General features: G+C 39.1%; 1 protein-coding gene across 1 annotated transcript in view; it reads right to left on the bottom strand.

Moving 5' to 3' along the window:
* Positions 1-17979, bottom strand: part of EIF5B (eukaryotic translation initiation factor 5B) — a 36631-nt gene that overhangs the window by 4743 nt on the left and 13909 nt on the right. Inside the window, exons 2-18 of the mRNA XM_087759244.1 lie at positions 17271-17396; positions 17097-17181; positions 16069-16720; positions 15378-15598; positions 15048-15198; positions 13664-13759; positions 12398-12484; positions 10854-10943; positions 8751-9046; positions 8009-8116; positions 7756-7866; positions 6829-6896; positions 5544-5685; positions 4441-4572; positions 3598-3780; positions 3341-3502; positions 737-868 (exon numbers count right to left, since the gene is read on the bottom strand). Of these exons, the coding sequence (XP_087615370.1) occupies positions 737-868; positions 3341-3502; positions 3598-3780; positions 4441-4572; positions 5544-5685; positions 6829-6896; positions 7756-7866; positions 8009-8116; positions 8751-9046; positions 10854-10943; positions 12398-12484; positions 13664-13759; positions 15048-15198; positions 15378-15598; positions 16069-16720; positions 17097-17181; positions 17271-17396 (2842 nt within the window). The remainder of the gene's footprint in view (positions 1-736; positions 869-3340; positions 3503-3597; positions 3781-4440; positions 4573-5543; positions 5686-6828; positions 6897-7755; positions 7867-8008; positions 8117-8750; positions 9047-10853; positions 10944-12397; positions 12485-13663; positions 13760-15047; positions 15199-15377; positions 15599-16068; positions 16721-17096; positions 17182-17270; positions 17397-17979) is intronic.

Genomic DNA, 17979 nt, shown 5'->3' with positions numbered 1-17979 from the left:
GCCAGATGAACGGGTGCTGCCGTTTACTTTAAGCCCTCGCGTATCTATGACTAGTGCGCTTTACATACATACTCACATGTACCCAGAAACGAGGTCTGTATTTGGAGGACCTGAAAAATTAACCTCCCTTCAGAGGCAAGATAAGTAGACAAAAGGCTAAAGTAAAACTATGGTTAAAAGTGAACTATCAACATGTGAGTTTCCTTTTTAAACTAACTTCCTCGCTTTGGAGAACAGGAGCATCTTGCCTCAATTTTGGTTTTAAGATAGCTACATTCTTTCCTCTGCCATTTTTAAAGTGTAAGTTCCCAAAGAAACTTACTACGGAAGTCTTAAATCAGCTTTGCAATTATGATAGTTTGAAGGACTCCACTAGCAGATATTTGCCTAATATAATGTAATGGAAATATATGCATAAATTACTACAAATACCAAATCAGTAATTAACATAGAGTCAAACTACACTATGATGCTTGTTTTCAAACCTTATTCGACCAGCAGAGACACCCCAGCAACATACCAGGGAAAAGCTAAGGGTCAAGATACTAAAAACGTAACCACACTAACGCTTCACATGGACACAAGGCTACAGCACGTTATTGTGACAGTTTTTAAAACGCAACCAAAAAAAGCAAGTTACTTGCACGCGGAGCTCTCAAGGTTTGAATGAGATTCGTCACCAGAGAACTCAGTTGCTCTCAGTTTAAGCGTCTTATTTCAACATCAGCCATCTCACCTTGAGCACTGGGACTTCATCCTCTTTATAAGCTACAAGCAACGGCAAACCAGCCAATGTTTTTTCCAAATCTTTCCCAAGAATCTTCACACCTTGAGCAGCAACGACCTCTTTGTGCTTTTCATACTGGTTCTGAAAAGGAGAATACACAATAGCAAAGAGTTCAGATAGATGCTGCACAGCAACACAAAGTAGTGCTGAGCAGCTGAAGAACTTGCCACCAGCAAGCACAGCACATAGCATGACAGTGAAGTCCAGCAGCTCCCATCTTTCATCTGTGATTTTTCCCTACTTCACATTCCTGGCACACGTGTTTCGGCCTGCATGCTCCTCTCCCACCAGACACCTTCCCAACCCCTCCTGTGCCCCCCTCCAAGGGGGGCAGCGCAGGGGCAATAGACTAAAAACAGAGAAGGCAGCCAAAAAGGAATATATACACTAGAAAAGAGCAAGCAGTGATAGGCAGCTGCTTGCTAATAAAAAAAAGAAACCACAAACAAAAAACACCAAACAAAAACACCCCACCACACAAATGCAGCCCCATAGGGAAGTAAGGGGAAGATGCTGACAGCCCAACCAACGCACGAAAGCTTAGCTGACAGAGCCCAAGGCCCTGTGCAGGAAGAGCTGTCTCATTCTCCCACTGGAGGCTTCCCACCCAGCCTGCTCATGTACACAGCTCCATGCTCCACTTCCCAGATGCTCCTCCCCGCCCAGGGGAACCTCAAAGATCTCTTGCCACTCAGGGGCATCACAGAAGCACTTACTTCTGTTTAAATCAACGTTAGAGGGATTTTCCAGTTTGTTTCCTCATTTCTTTTGTTTAGGAGATGTCCTGTCCTTTTCTTGAAACTGCAAGGCAGCTTCCTTCCTCAGTAAGCACTTTGTTTCTGTAAGCCTCTATTCTTTAGCCCTCCACCCCAAAATCTGGGTCTTATTTCAAGGGTGACAATTCCCCATGGACAGGCTGAATTGAAATGTACCCTCGCTGCCTGCTTCAAAAAAACCCCAGCTCCCCTAGATCCACTTCCCCAGCTAAAGGTTCCCAAATCCAGTGCTCTTCATCTCGGTGCTGGTACCCTATATCCATCTCCCACCAAAGTGCAGAAACTCATCCGAAGATCTTGTTGATGGGAACCTCTGATCTGTTACGTTGCTATTCGGTCCCACAAAAACGAACAACCTTCTGTCTCCTAAGAGTTTCACACACCAGTTTATCTTGTGCTTTAAATACAGGGAAGCAAATAGATGGAAATGCTTTCAATTCATTCTTCACGGTACCAGAATACATTCAACAGCTTCCAACAAAGCAAAGAACATAACCTAAGCATAAACATCAATCTTCCTTTTGCCACTCTCTAGCCATTATCGAGTTATTACTGTAAAGCTGCGCTCCAGCGCGGGAAGCCTGACTTAGATTCCCCAAGGCAGCTGTCCTACCCCACAGGCGTAGGACTGCCATACACACAAGTGGAAACGGTGCCTCTTGTCTTCCTATTTAAAACAGGCCAAGAAGCTCTTGCTCAGATTCCACCTCAGCGTCAGCACTGCATCCTTCAGCACCTCCGAGGCCACGATGGTCTCGCGACAGAGGATCACCATGGCAGAGAGGGAACGCCAACGTCAGCCCAGGCCCCAGCAATTATTAGTACTACTTTACAAGAGTATCTAAGTTTGCAGGAAGGAACTAGATTAAACACTAAGGACTACAGCGGCCTGCAGCGACACAGTTCTCCAATGAAATGAAGCACGCCAAAATTGTCACGGCCTTAGATGAGGACCCCGACACCAGTTTTCCACCACTAAACCAAACCTTTAAGGCCTGTCCCGTTACATTCACCTAGGTCATCTGTATGGTTTTCTTTGCCTTAAGCAAAACCTGTGCAGACACTTATTCCTTCCCTTTTAAACAGGAAAAATCAGAGCAGATCTCTTCATCGTCTTTCAATTGTATGTATTAATGCATGTATTAATGTATTTATAGCCTTTAGTTTCTGTGGCTCTCCTCCTGCTTTCATGGAAAGCAATACAGGCAGGATCTCAAATTCAGTGTCTCTCCCCAGTCTAAGACCAGGAGAGCAAAACCTCCAACAACTCTTGAAAATGACAAAAGGCTGCAGATTCTGCAGAGGTCATGGTCATCGCCACTCACCAGCTACTCCTACAAACTCACTTGCTCACTTTTCTCAAATTTAAGTGTATATGATTTTTGTTAGTAAAAGTGGTTTTTTTACTAATAATACATACTTTAGCTCAGAAGTCACTGCACTAGTGCACTCCAATTTCCATCTAAGATGGGTATCTCCCTCTCACACGTAGCCACGTGCTTGCATCTCTCATTAAAACATACACATCTTACCCCTCACTGCAAGACAGCTCCCTCATCCTTTTCTTTGCCACTGTTCTAACAGACACACCAACAGGTATATACAAGTACATTCACAAGAACGCTGGATGTGCACTGTCTTCCCCTTTAAGTCATCCCTAGATACTGCCAATATAACTGCACTCTACTACGTTCTCATTTTTTTATAAAACTTGATTTTTTTTTTCCCCTGGTTCTAAATCTTCTCTAAATGTCAATACACGAACCAGTTTCCATACCTTAACTCGTAGCTCCTTCATAGGAGGAGGTAGCAGAAGACCTCTAATCTGAGTTACTATAGGACCTTCTACCCCAGGAACAATAATGGTGTCTCCTTCTTTCAGGCGTCCATTAATCAAAATAACATCTATGGTAGTGCCCATGCCTGGCAGTGCTTTAACCTGAATGAAAGGGGAAAAAAAGTTACTCCTTATTTAAGCACTTCAAAGAATTGAATGGAATTCTTTAGAACTTCAAAGAACAGCTGCTGAATTACCTCCATGACTTGAGCTCTCAGCTCCTGACACTCAGCCAGTCTCTTGGTCAGCATAGTTTGCGTTAGCTCAACGAGAAGAGCTATCAGACTTCCCATGCCATCCCCTGTGTGAGCAGAGGTAGGTACAAGAGAAACAAAAGTGCGGGGATCCTTATTCTCATAAAACAAGGCAGCGTTCAAGCCCTGGAATCAGGATTGATAGTTATATAGGGAAAAACATATATACACATCAGTATTAACAGTAACATTCAACCCCAGTCAATTACGATTGCATTTTTTAAATCCCAATTTTAAGAAAAACATTGTTACTGACAGTATGCCATGGAACATGAAGCCTCAACCCACACTTGGAAGCAGTATGGGATAACTCTACAAAGCTAACTACCACATCTAGCTTCTAGACAGCATTGTATGTTGCCAACAGAAGTTCCCACAACCGATGCGATTCATGGCCTGCCAGCATTCAAGGGAACCAGAGGCAGATGGAATTCTCCCAGGCGATTCCCAAAGAGAGAAAGAATAGGGGCAGAAAATCTGCTATTCATGACTCCACTGACCACGCACAGTGGTTAGCTGCTACTTTTCTCCAAACTAGCACTCTAAAGATGGAGCAGTTAAGAGAGATTAATTTAGCAACAACAAAGTTTGGTTTACGAGAGGTAAACACTGATGTCTCAGAAGAGATGCAACAGTTTTCTTGATATTCCAAGTTGTTTTGTGGAAAGAAAGAAAGAAAAAAAACAAACAAACACAAAACAAAAAACCCCAGACAAACCACACCACCCACCCACCATCTTTACTATCGCTTTGGTTAACCAAAGAACTTTCACTATTCCAGCCTACCTGTTTCGCAAATTCCACTATGATAGCTTTTGCACGTTCTTCAAATTCATCTTTCGTATTCTTTTTCTGCTTCTTTAAGGTGACAGCTACATCTGTATCTGGACTTTTTTTCCAGTCATATAACCTATCAATCTTAAAAATACAGTAATATGTCATCTTATGCAGCTTACTAAAGGGCATCTTTATGCTTATGCCACATCATCTGTGATAAATACTTTACCAGCCAACATAGCTAGCCACCTATTTGCTCCAGTAAGCAAATTAAATCTTATTTCCTTTAGCTGCTATATTTGTCTCTGTTTATATATTTACCCAATGTCGGGCAGTATTTCATGATAGCGATACTACTTCAGGTTTTAAAAATTCAAGCTATAATAATCTAGGTTCATATGGGAAAAGTTTATATACATTAATTATATCAACTTTAAGGTAAAACATTCAGAAGAAAGAGAGCCATAGGCAGCTTCACATACACCAAAAAAAAGAAGTTTGGGTTTTTTTTTTCCCTAAAAGAGACTGTACTAGTTTTACAAAGAACTTATAACATTTACTGGTGAATTTGGACCCTTTCCCATGTTGCTACAGAGAAGGGATCACAGGGGGATTGTTCAAAAGACACAACTGCATACTTCAGAAATACTTCCTTAAGGAAGTTTTCAAAGCAGGATGGACTTAGTCCAAGAAACTATTACATTTGCTGTACAGATCAAAATCATGCCTTTAGAAAATGAATTATAACCTGGTCAAATGATAGAACTATAACCTGAAATGCAAGAACTCTTGGCTATTTAATCTCAGGCTCACTGTAGGCTTTAACACCTCTCCATCCAATAGGTTTTTTTAAAAAAGCAGCTGTTTTGAGCAATGAGATAATGGCCTCCTCAGTTCCAACAACCTTCAATCTTAATGCTCATTCTGCAAAGCTTCTGTTAAGCCACTGGGGTATCAAGGACATGAAAAATGCAAGAGAGGATCTAAGAACCACTGCTTCAGACTTTACACAAACAATTCAAGTTCATGGAAGAAAAAACAGAAAACTGTCAAATGCCAAATACAGTATTAAGAGTAGAAAAACATGCTATTAGAGTAAAAAGCTATCTTACCTTGTTAAGAGCTACTATAAAGGGGCATTTCTTTGACTTCAACAGATTTATTGATTCAATTGTCTGTGGCTCCAAACCATGCATGATGTCAACTACAAGTATAGCAATATCACAAAGTGAGCTTCCTCTATTTCTTAGATTGCTGTGGCGTTAAGAGGGGGAAAAAAAAAAAAATCAGCCATTTAGCAACAGAACTTTAATAAAAACATCAAATACAATGTCAAACTTACATTGACCAACAAAAAGCTAAAGCTGATCAAGTAGTTATTTTTCCCTCAAAAACGTAACTATATCAAAAAATATTCAAATCACACTGTGTAAATTCCATTTAACAGAATATATTAGAGTATGTGTAAGCAAAAATAAGAAACTATTATTCTCCCAAGAGTTTTCCTATTATTATATATTTTTACAAGTTATGTTCTGATTTTTTCTGAGTGAGAATTTAGACCATTACAGTGAAATACAGGAGTGCAAAACCTGAACAAGACTGTTTATTACACAATACTACGTAAACACTAAGATTATCAGACATCTTTGGTGTCAAACAAAACCTGGCTAGAAGATGAAGAGCTGTAAGTGGTATGATGCCGAGGAACTGATCAGAACGTTACCAAGTGCCCCAAGACATGGCATTTCAATGCTTGCAGAGGTTTATGTTTAAGAATGTCACATGAAAGTTTTAATCCTTCTATTTGGAGATTTCACCTGAGCACTACCTCAGTGAGTAGTTACGCATATCATGTTTTAAACTTAAAAGTTGATTTAGTGGCTTGCCTGCATGCCACTGGTGTTCCTAGACAGCACATGATCTCTGCTAAGACTCAGCTGACTTGTGCAATTGGTTACTTCCAGTCTTTTGAACTCAGTTACCCTAACCAGGACACTGTGAACTGGAGGCTAGGACAGAAGTTTTAATTTTTCGTAGCAGAATACTTAGGTCACCTGAAATCCTCACCTTTTCTTCTCCAGCTAGCTTCCTGCTTCCGTCTTTCCTCTTACACTAACTATTAAGAAAAAAGTTATTTCCATGCTTTTTCAGATATTCATGGCTCAACTGGTATGAAGACAGAACATTAATCAATATGAAAGGCCACCAATTAATCAGATATAAAAAGCACCTGCAAACTAAGCAAATCCACTTATTCCTCTACTTCAGGTTGTTTGTTTTGTTTTTAAAGTGAGAACACAATGGATTAGGCAAAGACCTAGCACTTTGTTAAAAATATGTCCAGATGCTTTAGCCGTCACTTCTGGGAAGTACTATATTGTGAGAAAACATTACCTGAAAGACTCATGTCCTGGAGTGTCGATTATCAGCATGCCTGGAATTTTTATGTTCTCTCTGTCAAACTAACATTTCAAAATATTAGCCATCTTGTAAAGATTACACAAGAAGAAAAAACCCTGAAGAGCTGGCAGCACTACTGACAGCCTTCACTTCAAAAATCCAGATACATATTTTAAGAAAGGCCAGCACCCTCTATAAACCAAATCAGCCAAAGTTCATTTCAATATAAAAAAAAATATGACGCAGCACATTCCCCTAGGTATCAAGTGGCTGTAAGTTCAGCTAAAATTTGTAAGACAAGGCAGCCTACAGAGGGAAAAATAGTTTGGGCTAGTGAGATTTATCATCCTTGTCTTGAACGTTTCCTCCTCTCCACTGACTTTACATTTTTAATAAATTGAGTAAAATCTTGGAAAAAGCCATCACTACCAAGGTTTTTCAGTCAGCTGCTGCTGCAAGCAAAACAAGCAATACAGAACAGTTACTATTTCTGTAACACAATAAAATTTATCACCCAGGAATTGGCCCAATTTCAGCACACACAGTAAAAAGGTAAGTTTTTAACAGAAAATATACTCAGTAAGTTTCAAAAGTCTCAATTTACAATCAAAATATTGACAAATAAGCAGTCTATGTACATATGTGTACTGTCCAGAACAGAGTAAGCAGTATTTGTGTATTTTTCTGAAGAAGTGGCAATGCATTAACCACAACCAAATGTATCAACTAGAATGAAAAATGAGACAGCTTCCCTGTGCGTCGGGGGGAGGATAGGAATTAAAAAAAACCAATCAACCTCAATATTAGAGATGGGGGGAAAGTACATCTGCCCACATCAGGAAATCTCACAAGGCCTTAACTAGTTTACATTTCATATAAAAAAAAAAATGAAAAAACAGTCTTTGAAGTGCTATAACTTACATTTTTCACCATCTTAGTTTGCTCATTAATAGCTTCAAGGGGAACATTAGTCGCACCAATCTGCTGAGTGATACCACCAGCTTCACTGTCCTGCACATGAGTATGGCGGAGCTAAAGACAAAAAAGACCAGAAATACTTACATGTAAGAGACTAAAGTCATTTCTGAGTACAATTTAATTATTTATATTTTCAACCAAAAAACCCCATGCATAAACAAGATGCACAGGCAGTACCTTCATATTCACATCTTACCTTATCCAAAATTTTCGTCTTGCCTGTGTCTACATGCCCCAGGACGCAGATAACCGGTGCTCTGAGCTTTTCAGTGTTCATATTTTTGCTGTTTTCAGCTCGTCGCTTCTATGTAAAAGACACATAAAAATTGGTAAGTATAAACCAAAACCCACAGCTCACCTCTTGACTTGATTACATATCTACATAAAACAGAGTTTACTGTGAGACTTGAATTTTCAAGGCAATTCAAGGTCTGTCATCCCTCTTTTGGCAAATCAAAAATTTACAACTAACGGTTACGTTTTTGTTTTTTGTTTTCAGTTACAGTCTAGTAGCCTAAGTAGTTATATCCACTAAAATGTAGCTTTGTTGATGGTGCATTCTGAGGAAGCATCTTGTGTAAGGAAATTAGCAGCCACAAAAATGCTGAGAAGTTTAGAAATACATCTTTTAAAACTCTGAAATATCTATCTGTAAAGGATACAAGCCTCTTTCTCCAGGAGGGGAAGAGGTGGAGGGGAATGACACTGAAATGCACATTCTTTGTGATCAAGTTGTCTAAAATCAAATACTTGAGCTTCAGGCAAAAACAAGTCTTTTTTCCTAATTAACCCCATTTCTGGACCTGCCTAAATATTAGTCATGACACAGCCATCGTTTTGACAAATATGGTTAAAAGGCCTTTCAATGAACTGAAGATTAACTTGTTTCTTACACAACACAAGAGTCCAGCTGTTCAAATAAAGCTGTATCTCAATACCTCAATTCTCCGTTTAGCTTTGTCATAAGCACGCTCTTCCTTAGTGCGGTCATCATCAGAGTCGTACTCGGAATCAGAGCTAATCTCCTTGCTGGGCTTTTTTTCCACAGATTGTTTTCCAATAGCTTGGGAGTCTGCCTCTCTCTCATCTGAAGTCTTTTCGTCCTCATCTTCACTCCCTTCACTATCTTCAGATTCGTCACTCTCTTCCTCCTCTTCATCCTCATCTTCTTCCTCCTCCTCTTCCTCATCCACTTCATTTTGTTCTTTGACTTCAATGTGGACAGGTTTGCTCTCTGTCAAAAAACCACAAAATTTAAAGTAAAAATTCTGTATTAAATTCACACTTGTGGGGGAGAGGGCAACAACAAAAAAAAGAGAGACTACTATAGAAGAGTGAGGACTGAGAGTAGGTTCCATTCAAGAAGTGCTAGTCAAGATCATTTTTCAGCTTTCAATATAAAAAAGCGTTTCATGTTCAGAGCTGCTGACTTGCGTTTACAATCTGTGCAAGCAGAGTGAGTTTGGGGTGGGGGGAGTAATTATGTTATCAGCACACTTACAGTTGATATCATTTGCAAATATTCAGATAAAGTGACATTCTTTACAGCTGTGAGCACTTCATAAAGGAATGAATGCACTCACACCTTTGAACAGAAAGCCAAAATACTCAAAATTCAAGACAAGATGGGTTCTGTGTATTACTGATCAGGAATGCCCACTTAAGCAGAAGTAACAATCAGAACCAATGGTCTCTTCTACATCTTTAAAAGTCTCATCTCAAGGCTTTCCTAGACTGTTCAGAGAAAATTAACTATTTTTCAGAGGAATTCTTCAGTAAACAAACAAAAAGAACTATCAAAAAGTAATTTTCTTTCTTTGAAAGCTTCCCATTTATCATACTTGCAAAATCGTAAGAGACAATCTAATGACCACTTTAAAGCCATGCATTCTCTTCCTTCCAGAGTTGCTAGGAGGCTCACTGCTCTCAGAGATTAGTTATGTTTTCTTGCTCTGCTGAAAGTCCATCAGCTTAGTAAAATACTAAATCTAATTCCTAGGCAGGCTCTTTTTCTGGATCACATTGGCAGATCCTTCAAATCCAAGCAGCAAGAAGTGGGATGCAACATTCTCCCCAGGACAGACTAAAACAGACTTTCAAGAAGGTGAGCAGCCCTCAGTACTCCAAGTAGAACAGTCCAGCACCACAGGAATACACACCTGTGCTGAAATAAAATCCATACTGCTGTACATATATGTACGTAAAGCATTACACTTGAAAGCACAGGTGCTGGAAGTATAAGGCTGAGCAAGCCAAAAAATACTTGATGAACAGTCATCTTCAGAAGCAATGAAGACACATCATGGAAGTGCTAAGAACAGTAATCAACTCCTGTTCAGGATGACTCGCAGCAATACGGCTTTCTCCACCACTGGAAGAAAGGACCTGAGAAGTTATCCCCAAGTTCTTGCGCAGCTCTAACTTCCCCATAAACATTGCTGTTGGCCACAGACAGAATATGGGCTTTGGCATATATGCACAAGAATATGAGTGTTCTGGAAATACTTCCTTTCTTCCTCAAAGGAGCAGATGAGAGAAGGTATCTAGAACTTACTATAATGCATGCATACTAACCTTCACACTGTCTTAGTCCCCCGCTTCTTTCAGAACTTGTCTCAAAGGTACTCTCCTAGATGTTGCCAAGTAAAAGCTGTTAAAGCTTTGGAATGGTTACTAGAGAAATACAGTACCAGGTAAAAGGCTTTCCTAAACTCCCAGAGGTGGTTTAACCACGTATTAAGAGGAGAGGATTTTTACTCCCATAAAAACGAACAAGAAATTCCAACTGATTTATTTTAGGTGATAACTGCACATATGAGTATTTCCAAAAGGTCTTCTTGAGCAGTATTTGTGCAGTTTCTGAAAGCTCTGCCTTTGAGAAGAGGATCTTGTATTTATTTATCATCACACTTGCCTCACAATTTACCTAATGGGGCAGGGAGAGAATCTAAATACACTATTGTTTTCTATGGAAACAAGAAACTCAGCCCAAAGAAACCTCTTAATCAGAAAAAGCATCAGTTTGGTATTTACATGCCCACCTTTCTCTTCATCTTCATCACTAACCATAGCTTCCCAGTCATCCAAACCCGCATCTTCCGTTTCTTCTTCTTCCTCCTTTTCTTCTGAAACTAAGAAACCCAACATTAGAGGAAAAGAAAAACAACCCAGCAACATACAACATTTTTAGATGCCCCTTCCTTTGACATATTGGCAACTGCAACTTACAAGTTTGCTGCTATCATAATCCTACCAAATTATCTCCATGTTCCCCAAACAGAAAATGCTGCACACTTAAAAAATAATCTTCCATTCTCTCCACAAAATCTTATAGTGCTAGCATCTTTGCCTAGCAAAGCGTATTTTTGGAAGACACAGCTAACCTACTTGTCTAGTTCCTGACTGCGTATCATGCAACTGCCTGCATAATGCATGCCACGCAAACCTCTACCATAACCACGTTCCTTGAAAGGAGCTGCCCGATTAACAGTCAGCCATATGTAACCAAGTGACAGAGAAACAAGAAAACAAGTTGGGTTACAGTATTAATTTTAATTAGCGGGAAAGTAACAAATTGTCTATAAAAAGTTCTATTTTAGGACTCCAGGTGCCTTAACATAATTGCACCATGGATTCCAGAAGCATTAAATATATTCATTCCAGCAGGAATTCAGTCAGATATTAAGAGCTGCGGTCTCCTGATATAACAGACAAATGGAAAAACGCAAACTTTTAACCCTCTCCAAAAGAGGCATTAAATAATATATATGTTGCAGCGCACGGAGCGTCATGAAATTTTATCTCTTTGAAATGAAGTGTAAGTTCCCCACTGCCAGAACATTAACTGGGAACTACTGTTCTGCCAGTGAGCCCTTCTATTTTATGGCAATAGAATTGCTCTTTCAAGAGGTAAGTCAAGCTAGAATTAGAGTACACATTCAGTTTTGTTTTCAAAAAGCTGGCAATTTTGTCAGTATTTGTCTGACTTAAGAATAAGGGTAAAAATTGGAACAGTCTCCTTGCTGAGGAAGAAGTCCAGTACAATCTGATTTTGCCAAAACAAGTACTGTGTGTAGGCAAAAATGAGGGCAACAATCGCTTGCTATGCTGATACTCAAGTTTCACAGGCTAACCCACATCCACTGTATTCAGCACTTGTGAAAGCAAAACGTTTGGCATCAAGAATACAATCCCTGTGAATATTGCAGTACCAATACTAGAAGCAGCATATCCCCTCCCTACCCCCACCTAACCACTAACAGAACAGCCTTTTAGAAAGCAAATGAAAAGTCAAGGGAGCTAATCATAAGGCACTGAATGTGCTTATTTGAGATAGTTGCCTAAGCCAATCGAACACTGGAGCTCACCCAGCCTAAGGGACATTTACAGCCTCATTCTGAAGCTTCATGCCTTTTTATTCCATAAAATTCCATCAGTTCCTCCCTTAGAAGAAGAAAAAAAAATCCAGCAACTACCTCAAGAAAGGACGAACACTCAGCACCCATCCAACAAGGTACAATACCTACCATTGCAGTACTGCCACAGTCGTCTTGTGTGTTTTAAGTTTATTAGCATTACTACTAACCTGGCTCTACTGGAAGAGGAGTCTCTTCTTTTACTGGTGTTTCCAGTTCTACAGCATCTTCAGCTGGGGAAGTTACCTCCACACTTTCTGAAATTGCAAGAAAGCAAATTGGTTGCTACATTCTTCCAAAGTGCAAACCAACTTAGTTAGAGACACAGCTTCGCATTTGAGTTCCATTTTTAAGTTGTGCTGTTACAAGTAAATGAAATCTGAATTTATTTAATACCAAACTAACTGAACTCCCACTTACTGAGCTGAAACAAAAGTTAGAGCATGTGGCTGATTTGAAAAACATTTGGCGTTCTAAGCAGTTAAACAGATTTATGTGATAGGTCAGTTATTGGCTAAGAGGATTACCATTGCTTTTGAACACTAAAAAACTTGTTTTCTTTAAAAGACAAGAGAAAAATGAAGTAATACTAATGAACTACCCATTCTTGCTCTACTGTTCCATATTAAAAAAAAAAATCACTGATACAATTCAGATAAGCAGTGTTCTTAATTCTTTACACACATTCCTTCTTAAGTGGTAAGTAGCCACATAACTCTCATGTCGAATGTAAAATAAAACCCAGCTAAATAACAAAAAAACTGATGCAAGGGGGTTTAGTTTTGTTTAAACTAAGGAACAGTCTCGAGAAGAGCCACAGCAATACCCCCACAGGAAAACCACGAAGCACAAAAGTAAAAAATTCAGACACATTCACACTATGTCTAACTAGTGCAATAAGCTTTCAAAAATGCAAGCTCTCTGAACTACTCGTGCCCTGAAAACTGTTTTTATATACAAGAAAACAAACAAACAAAACTGTCTCCAACTTAAAAGAAAAGTACTAAAACTAGGATCAACCTCCTTTCATCCTGGGACATCAACTTAGACTTAATCACAAGTCATTATTACTTACACTACATTGTGTAGTTACACTACATTGTTTAACCTACACATGCACACAAAGCATTCAACCTCACATTCGTAAAAAGCCTTTACCTTCTGTACATCTCCAACATTTAGAAAGTCTAAAGAAAATACTCAGGTTTGGAAAAAAAATAACAGTCAAGTAGGTTGTAAAACAAAAGGATTAAGTGAGCAGTCTTCAAAACAACTTTAGGATCCTAATACATCAGCACTTGCATGTGGGTGTAGGGGTGTCAAAAGAACCTCACAGGCACCCTGAAGTGCAATTAGTTTAGAATTAGCCGATTTATTCCACAAACACTTCCGGAACTGTGACTGATCTATTAAGTATCCCTATATGCAAACCACACCTTCTTTATTTTCTGGCTGCTGCTGCTTCTTTTTCTTTCTGTCTTCATATATTGGCCTCTTCTTTGGCACAGAGTCTTTGGATGGCACTTCAACACCTGCAAAAAAAAAAAAAAAAACTGTTAGAAAGAAAATCCAGGCGATTAAGTACTAAACATAAGCTTTGATTTAAATGAGAACACGTTTTCCAGAATTGCAAGGTGGAGGAAGGAAGAGAATGGAAAGTAAGTTCGATGCATATTTTATCTTTTTAAAAAGTCTGATTTTCAAAAGCTGCAAAACTTGAGAAAAGTATAGTTCTTCAGATACTCTGAATGCTCTCAAGAAGAAGTTAGATTACTAATGGGAAAAAAAAAAATCTGATCCTAAGACTCCAGGTTTGAAGCTATCACATACTTACCTAGGATTTCATGAACACACATACCTCAAGTTTAGCAAGCATATGCCAATTTAAAGTCTGCTGTGCTAAAACTAACTTAAAACCAGTCTGCCAGTCATCCTAGTCTGGACAGTCTGGAGCAGTTAAGAGGCACAGCTTTTCTTAAAAGCTTAAGGCTGTTCAGCAGACAGTATTTTCCCTATTGCTCAGTGTTGGGGGTTTTTGTTGTTTTTTGGTTTTGTTTTGGGTTTGGGGAGTTTTGGGGGTTTTTTTTGTTTGCTTGTTTTCCCCCCACACAACATAGACCTTTTTAGGTATTAAAATAATGCCAGGTTCAATTCATCAGCTTCATCTTCACCTCACCAGAAAGACAGCACTGTAATGTTGGAAGGGATTAAATTAAAAACAGAAGTTTGATGCAAAGACAAATTAATTACTGCTGCACCTTCTGAAACACCCAAAATTCCTTCAGGTACTGTGTGATTTACAGTCCAGATTTGACAAAAGTCCAGTCGTGGCAGCACACAAATAGAAGGATTCTAATACCTACAGAACAAACAAGTTACTAGGAACAAATTAGAACACGGGATTACAATACATCGGATACATTTACTTCATTGCAATGGAACTAGATTATATTTGACTGAAAAGCAGGAAAGCTCCTATATACCCTTTTCCTGAAGGAAATGCAAGAGGATAATATACTGTTCCCATGCACTAGCTAACTTGAGGCAAAACAATGCACTTGCTTAAGCAAGCACATGAATTAATCCAAGAGGATCGAGACTGCTGGTCTTACAAGACCTGCAGCACAGCCCATCTGCTTATCCTGGCCTTCGAGCCAAGCAATGGAAAGAAGTGATTTTTCCCAGAGCACCTTTACATGGAATTACTTAGTATTTGCCCTCCTAGCTCCAGACAGAAAAAACAAACACAGAGCAGTAAGGGGTATGACGGGGGGGGGGGGGGGGGGGGGTAGTAGTAGTATTCTAAACTTTACTGCTTACCCTGAGCTTGGAGTAGTTTAAGAGTAGCCTCCGCTCTGGCTCTGGCTTCTCGTTGAGCTTTTGTTAAAAGTTTTCCCTCCTTCTTCAAACGCTCCTTCCTCTCTTTTTCCTTCTGTTTCTTTCTTTCTTTCCTCTCTTGCTCTAATCGTTCCTAGAAAACGGTTAAAAAACACGCAGAAATTTTAAAGCACACTTTACACAAAAGCTGGCCAAGTGCATATTCTCTTGATGAGAAACATATTAAGGACTAATCCACCAACTGCACCGGCAAGGGTACAGGTTAAGATTACCCTCTCCCGTATTCTGTCCTCAGAGTAAGATACACTGTACCTCCTCTTTGCGCTTCGCTTCTAGTTCTTCCAGTCGTCTTATGCGTTCTTCCTCCTCTCTTTTTGCCCTTTCCTCCTCCTCTTTCATTTTAGCCAAGGCTTCTTGCATGGCTTTAACCGTGGCTTTACTGGGACCCTTTTTCTTCTCTTTCTCTTTTTCTTCTTTCTCACCTTTCTTTTTTTTCTTGTCTTTTTTCTTTTTGTCCCCATCATTGTCATCAGCTACAGAAAAAGACATACATTCAAAGATCCCAGAAATTTTAAAGATACTCTAAATTCAATTAATGTTTCAAATATGATAAACAACAGCAAATGAGGAACATTTTGACTGGCTACTACAGAAGTACTTCATAATGAAAAAAAAAACCTGTCTCTTAAATTACAAAGTCAGGGCCTTAAAGTAACAGAATAACTGGGAAGTGAAAAACTATGTTTGCAATACAGAACTGTAAGTATATATTGTAATGAGAATTCGCCATCTGGCTTTTGTTTTCCCATGTACCTGACCAAACTACAGGCCAGAAAAAACAGCCACGTGTGAGCCAACACAAAGAGGCAGACAAGGCTACCAAATGTCTAGTATTCCTGATTCAGAATAAAGCAACAAATCATCCTCGCTGCCTGCCAACTCTTTGGCCATCTTATAAAAGCTACAGTGTCTAAATTACAGTTCTAGAAACCATGTTACAAACCCTCTGTTCCTGCAGGAGTCTCTCCTTTTTCCCCAGGGCCAGGGGTTGCCATGACTTCAGGAGAAGCCTTCTCTTCAGCTTTTTTTGGAGCTTCCTTCAGCTTTGCAGGTTCTTTACCACCTTCTAACTCTTCCTTCTCTTTCTGCTTCCTCAGTTTGGCTTTTTCTTCCTCACGTTTTTTCCTCTCACGTTCTTTTTTTTCTGCCTTCTTCTGAGCCACTGTTTTTACTTTGAATGAAGGTTCTTCATCATCATCTCCACTTTCAGCAGCAGGAGCGGACTTTAGTTTTTGGTTTTTCTTTTGTCCTTTTCTAGACTGGGAGACCTCATCTGATTCATCACCGCTCTCACCTGTAGACACTGCCCCCACACGCTCTTTGCTTTTCTTAATGTTAGTTTCATCTTCTTCTGACAGATCGTGCTTTTTATTTGACTTCTGAGTTTTCCCTTTGCCCTTCTTAAGCTGCGTCTCATGATCATCATCATCACTGCCAGAAAGCATGTCTTGTTTAGCTTTCTGAGTTTTTTTAGATTTTTTATCTTTATCTTCCACTTCCTCACTGTCATAGTCATTTTCCAGATTGGCTTTTTTACTCTTTCCTTTCCTTTTTTTATCTTGTTTTGATAAGCTTTCTTCATTGTCATTTTCAACCTGGTAATTAAGCAATTAAATAATCAGCCATGAAAAATTACTTGCTATTGTGAGCTAAGAAGTAGCATTGAGAGATGTCAAGAAAAACTTATTGAAGACAAAGTCTGAAAACAATAACTATTCCTCAGCCCACAATTAAAATTTATTCTGATTGGCTTTGAATAATTATCAGCATGAAAACATGGCTTCTGGTAAAATCTTTCACAATTGACTTTACTATGAAAATATGATCAAGTATAATTAAAAATACATGCTAGCTGCCAAGTTTCACATAGGATCTCCAACCACACTGCAACACTAGAACTTTTCTGGGACAGAGGTGTCTCGTATTCCAACTATTTCCTATTAAATAGCCCACCTCCCTCTCAGTGTTCACCTTTCCTGTAGAAGGTTCCCTGTCAACTTTCCCTCCTTGCGCCTCTATCGACAGTTCTTCCAGCTCCTTCAGGATATCATCTTCACTAAAATAAGAAAGAAGTTATGGCACTTAAGTAACTGAGTTTTTGTATAATGGAATAAAATAAGACAGAAAGGAAAAAAACAAACTTACTCAAAGTCCTGTTTCTTCTTCTCTTTTTTCTTTTTGCCTTTGGATTTCTGTGGCTCTTGCTCCTTTGCAGCTCCTGCACCTTCTATCTCAGCAGCAAGGGCATCAATATCAATATCATCTTTTGCACTGAAATGCAAAAGGAAAGCAGGATTATCAAGAGTTCAAACATTAAGTTTACATAAGTAGAAGCCATCTGCATAAAACAAACAAAAGCTTCAAAAAAATCAATCGCAAAACATAAGCAACAGAAGGGCAAAAACCACATTTAACAAACCATTATGCGCTAATACCTTATTCCACCCAGTAGGATGAAAAGGAAAAAGCTTCACATGTTATCTGCTTGAAGGGAGATAGAACAGTAAAACATGTTCAGTTCTTGCAACGCTGACTTTAAAATTAGTTTAGATGTGAGATTTGATAAAACTTCTTGGAAGAATGTAACTAGGCTGTTTCATTTTGTTCCTCCGAAAGATAAATTGTACAGCCCTTCAAATCACAGTAAGTGTCATTGCCAGAAAAGCAGCCCCCACGATGAAGGTTCAAATATGAAGCACAAATAGAAGAAATCTTGCAATTTAGTAACCAGGAAATTCTACTAAGAAGCACTTACCTGCTTCTTTAAAGACCCTTTAGTAAACAAAAAAAGCTACTGTATTTTTATTTAGCACATAAGCGGAAGTTCTTCACAGCTTCCAACTTATGATAAGTT

Source organism: Nipponia nippon, unplaced genomic scaffold (genome assembly GCF_047370975.1).
Source record: "Nipponia nippon isolate SJK-2023a ecotype South Korea unplaced genomic scaffold, ASM4737097v1 scaffold_2, whole genome shotgun sequence".
NCBI classification, from domain to species: domain Eukaryota; kingdom Metazoa; phylum Chordata; class Aves; order Pelecaniformes; family Threskiornithidae; genus Nipponia; species Nipponia nippon.
This window is presented reverse-complemented; position numbering and strand designations above follow the sequence as displayed.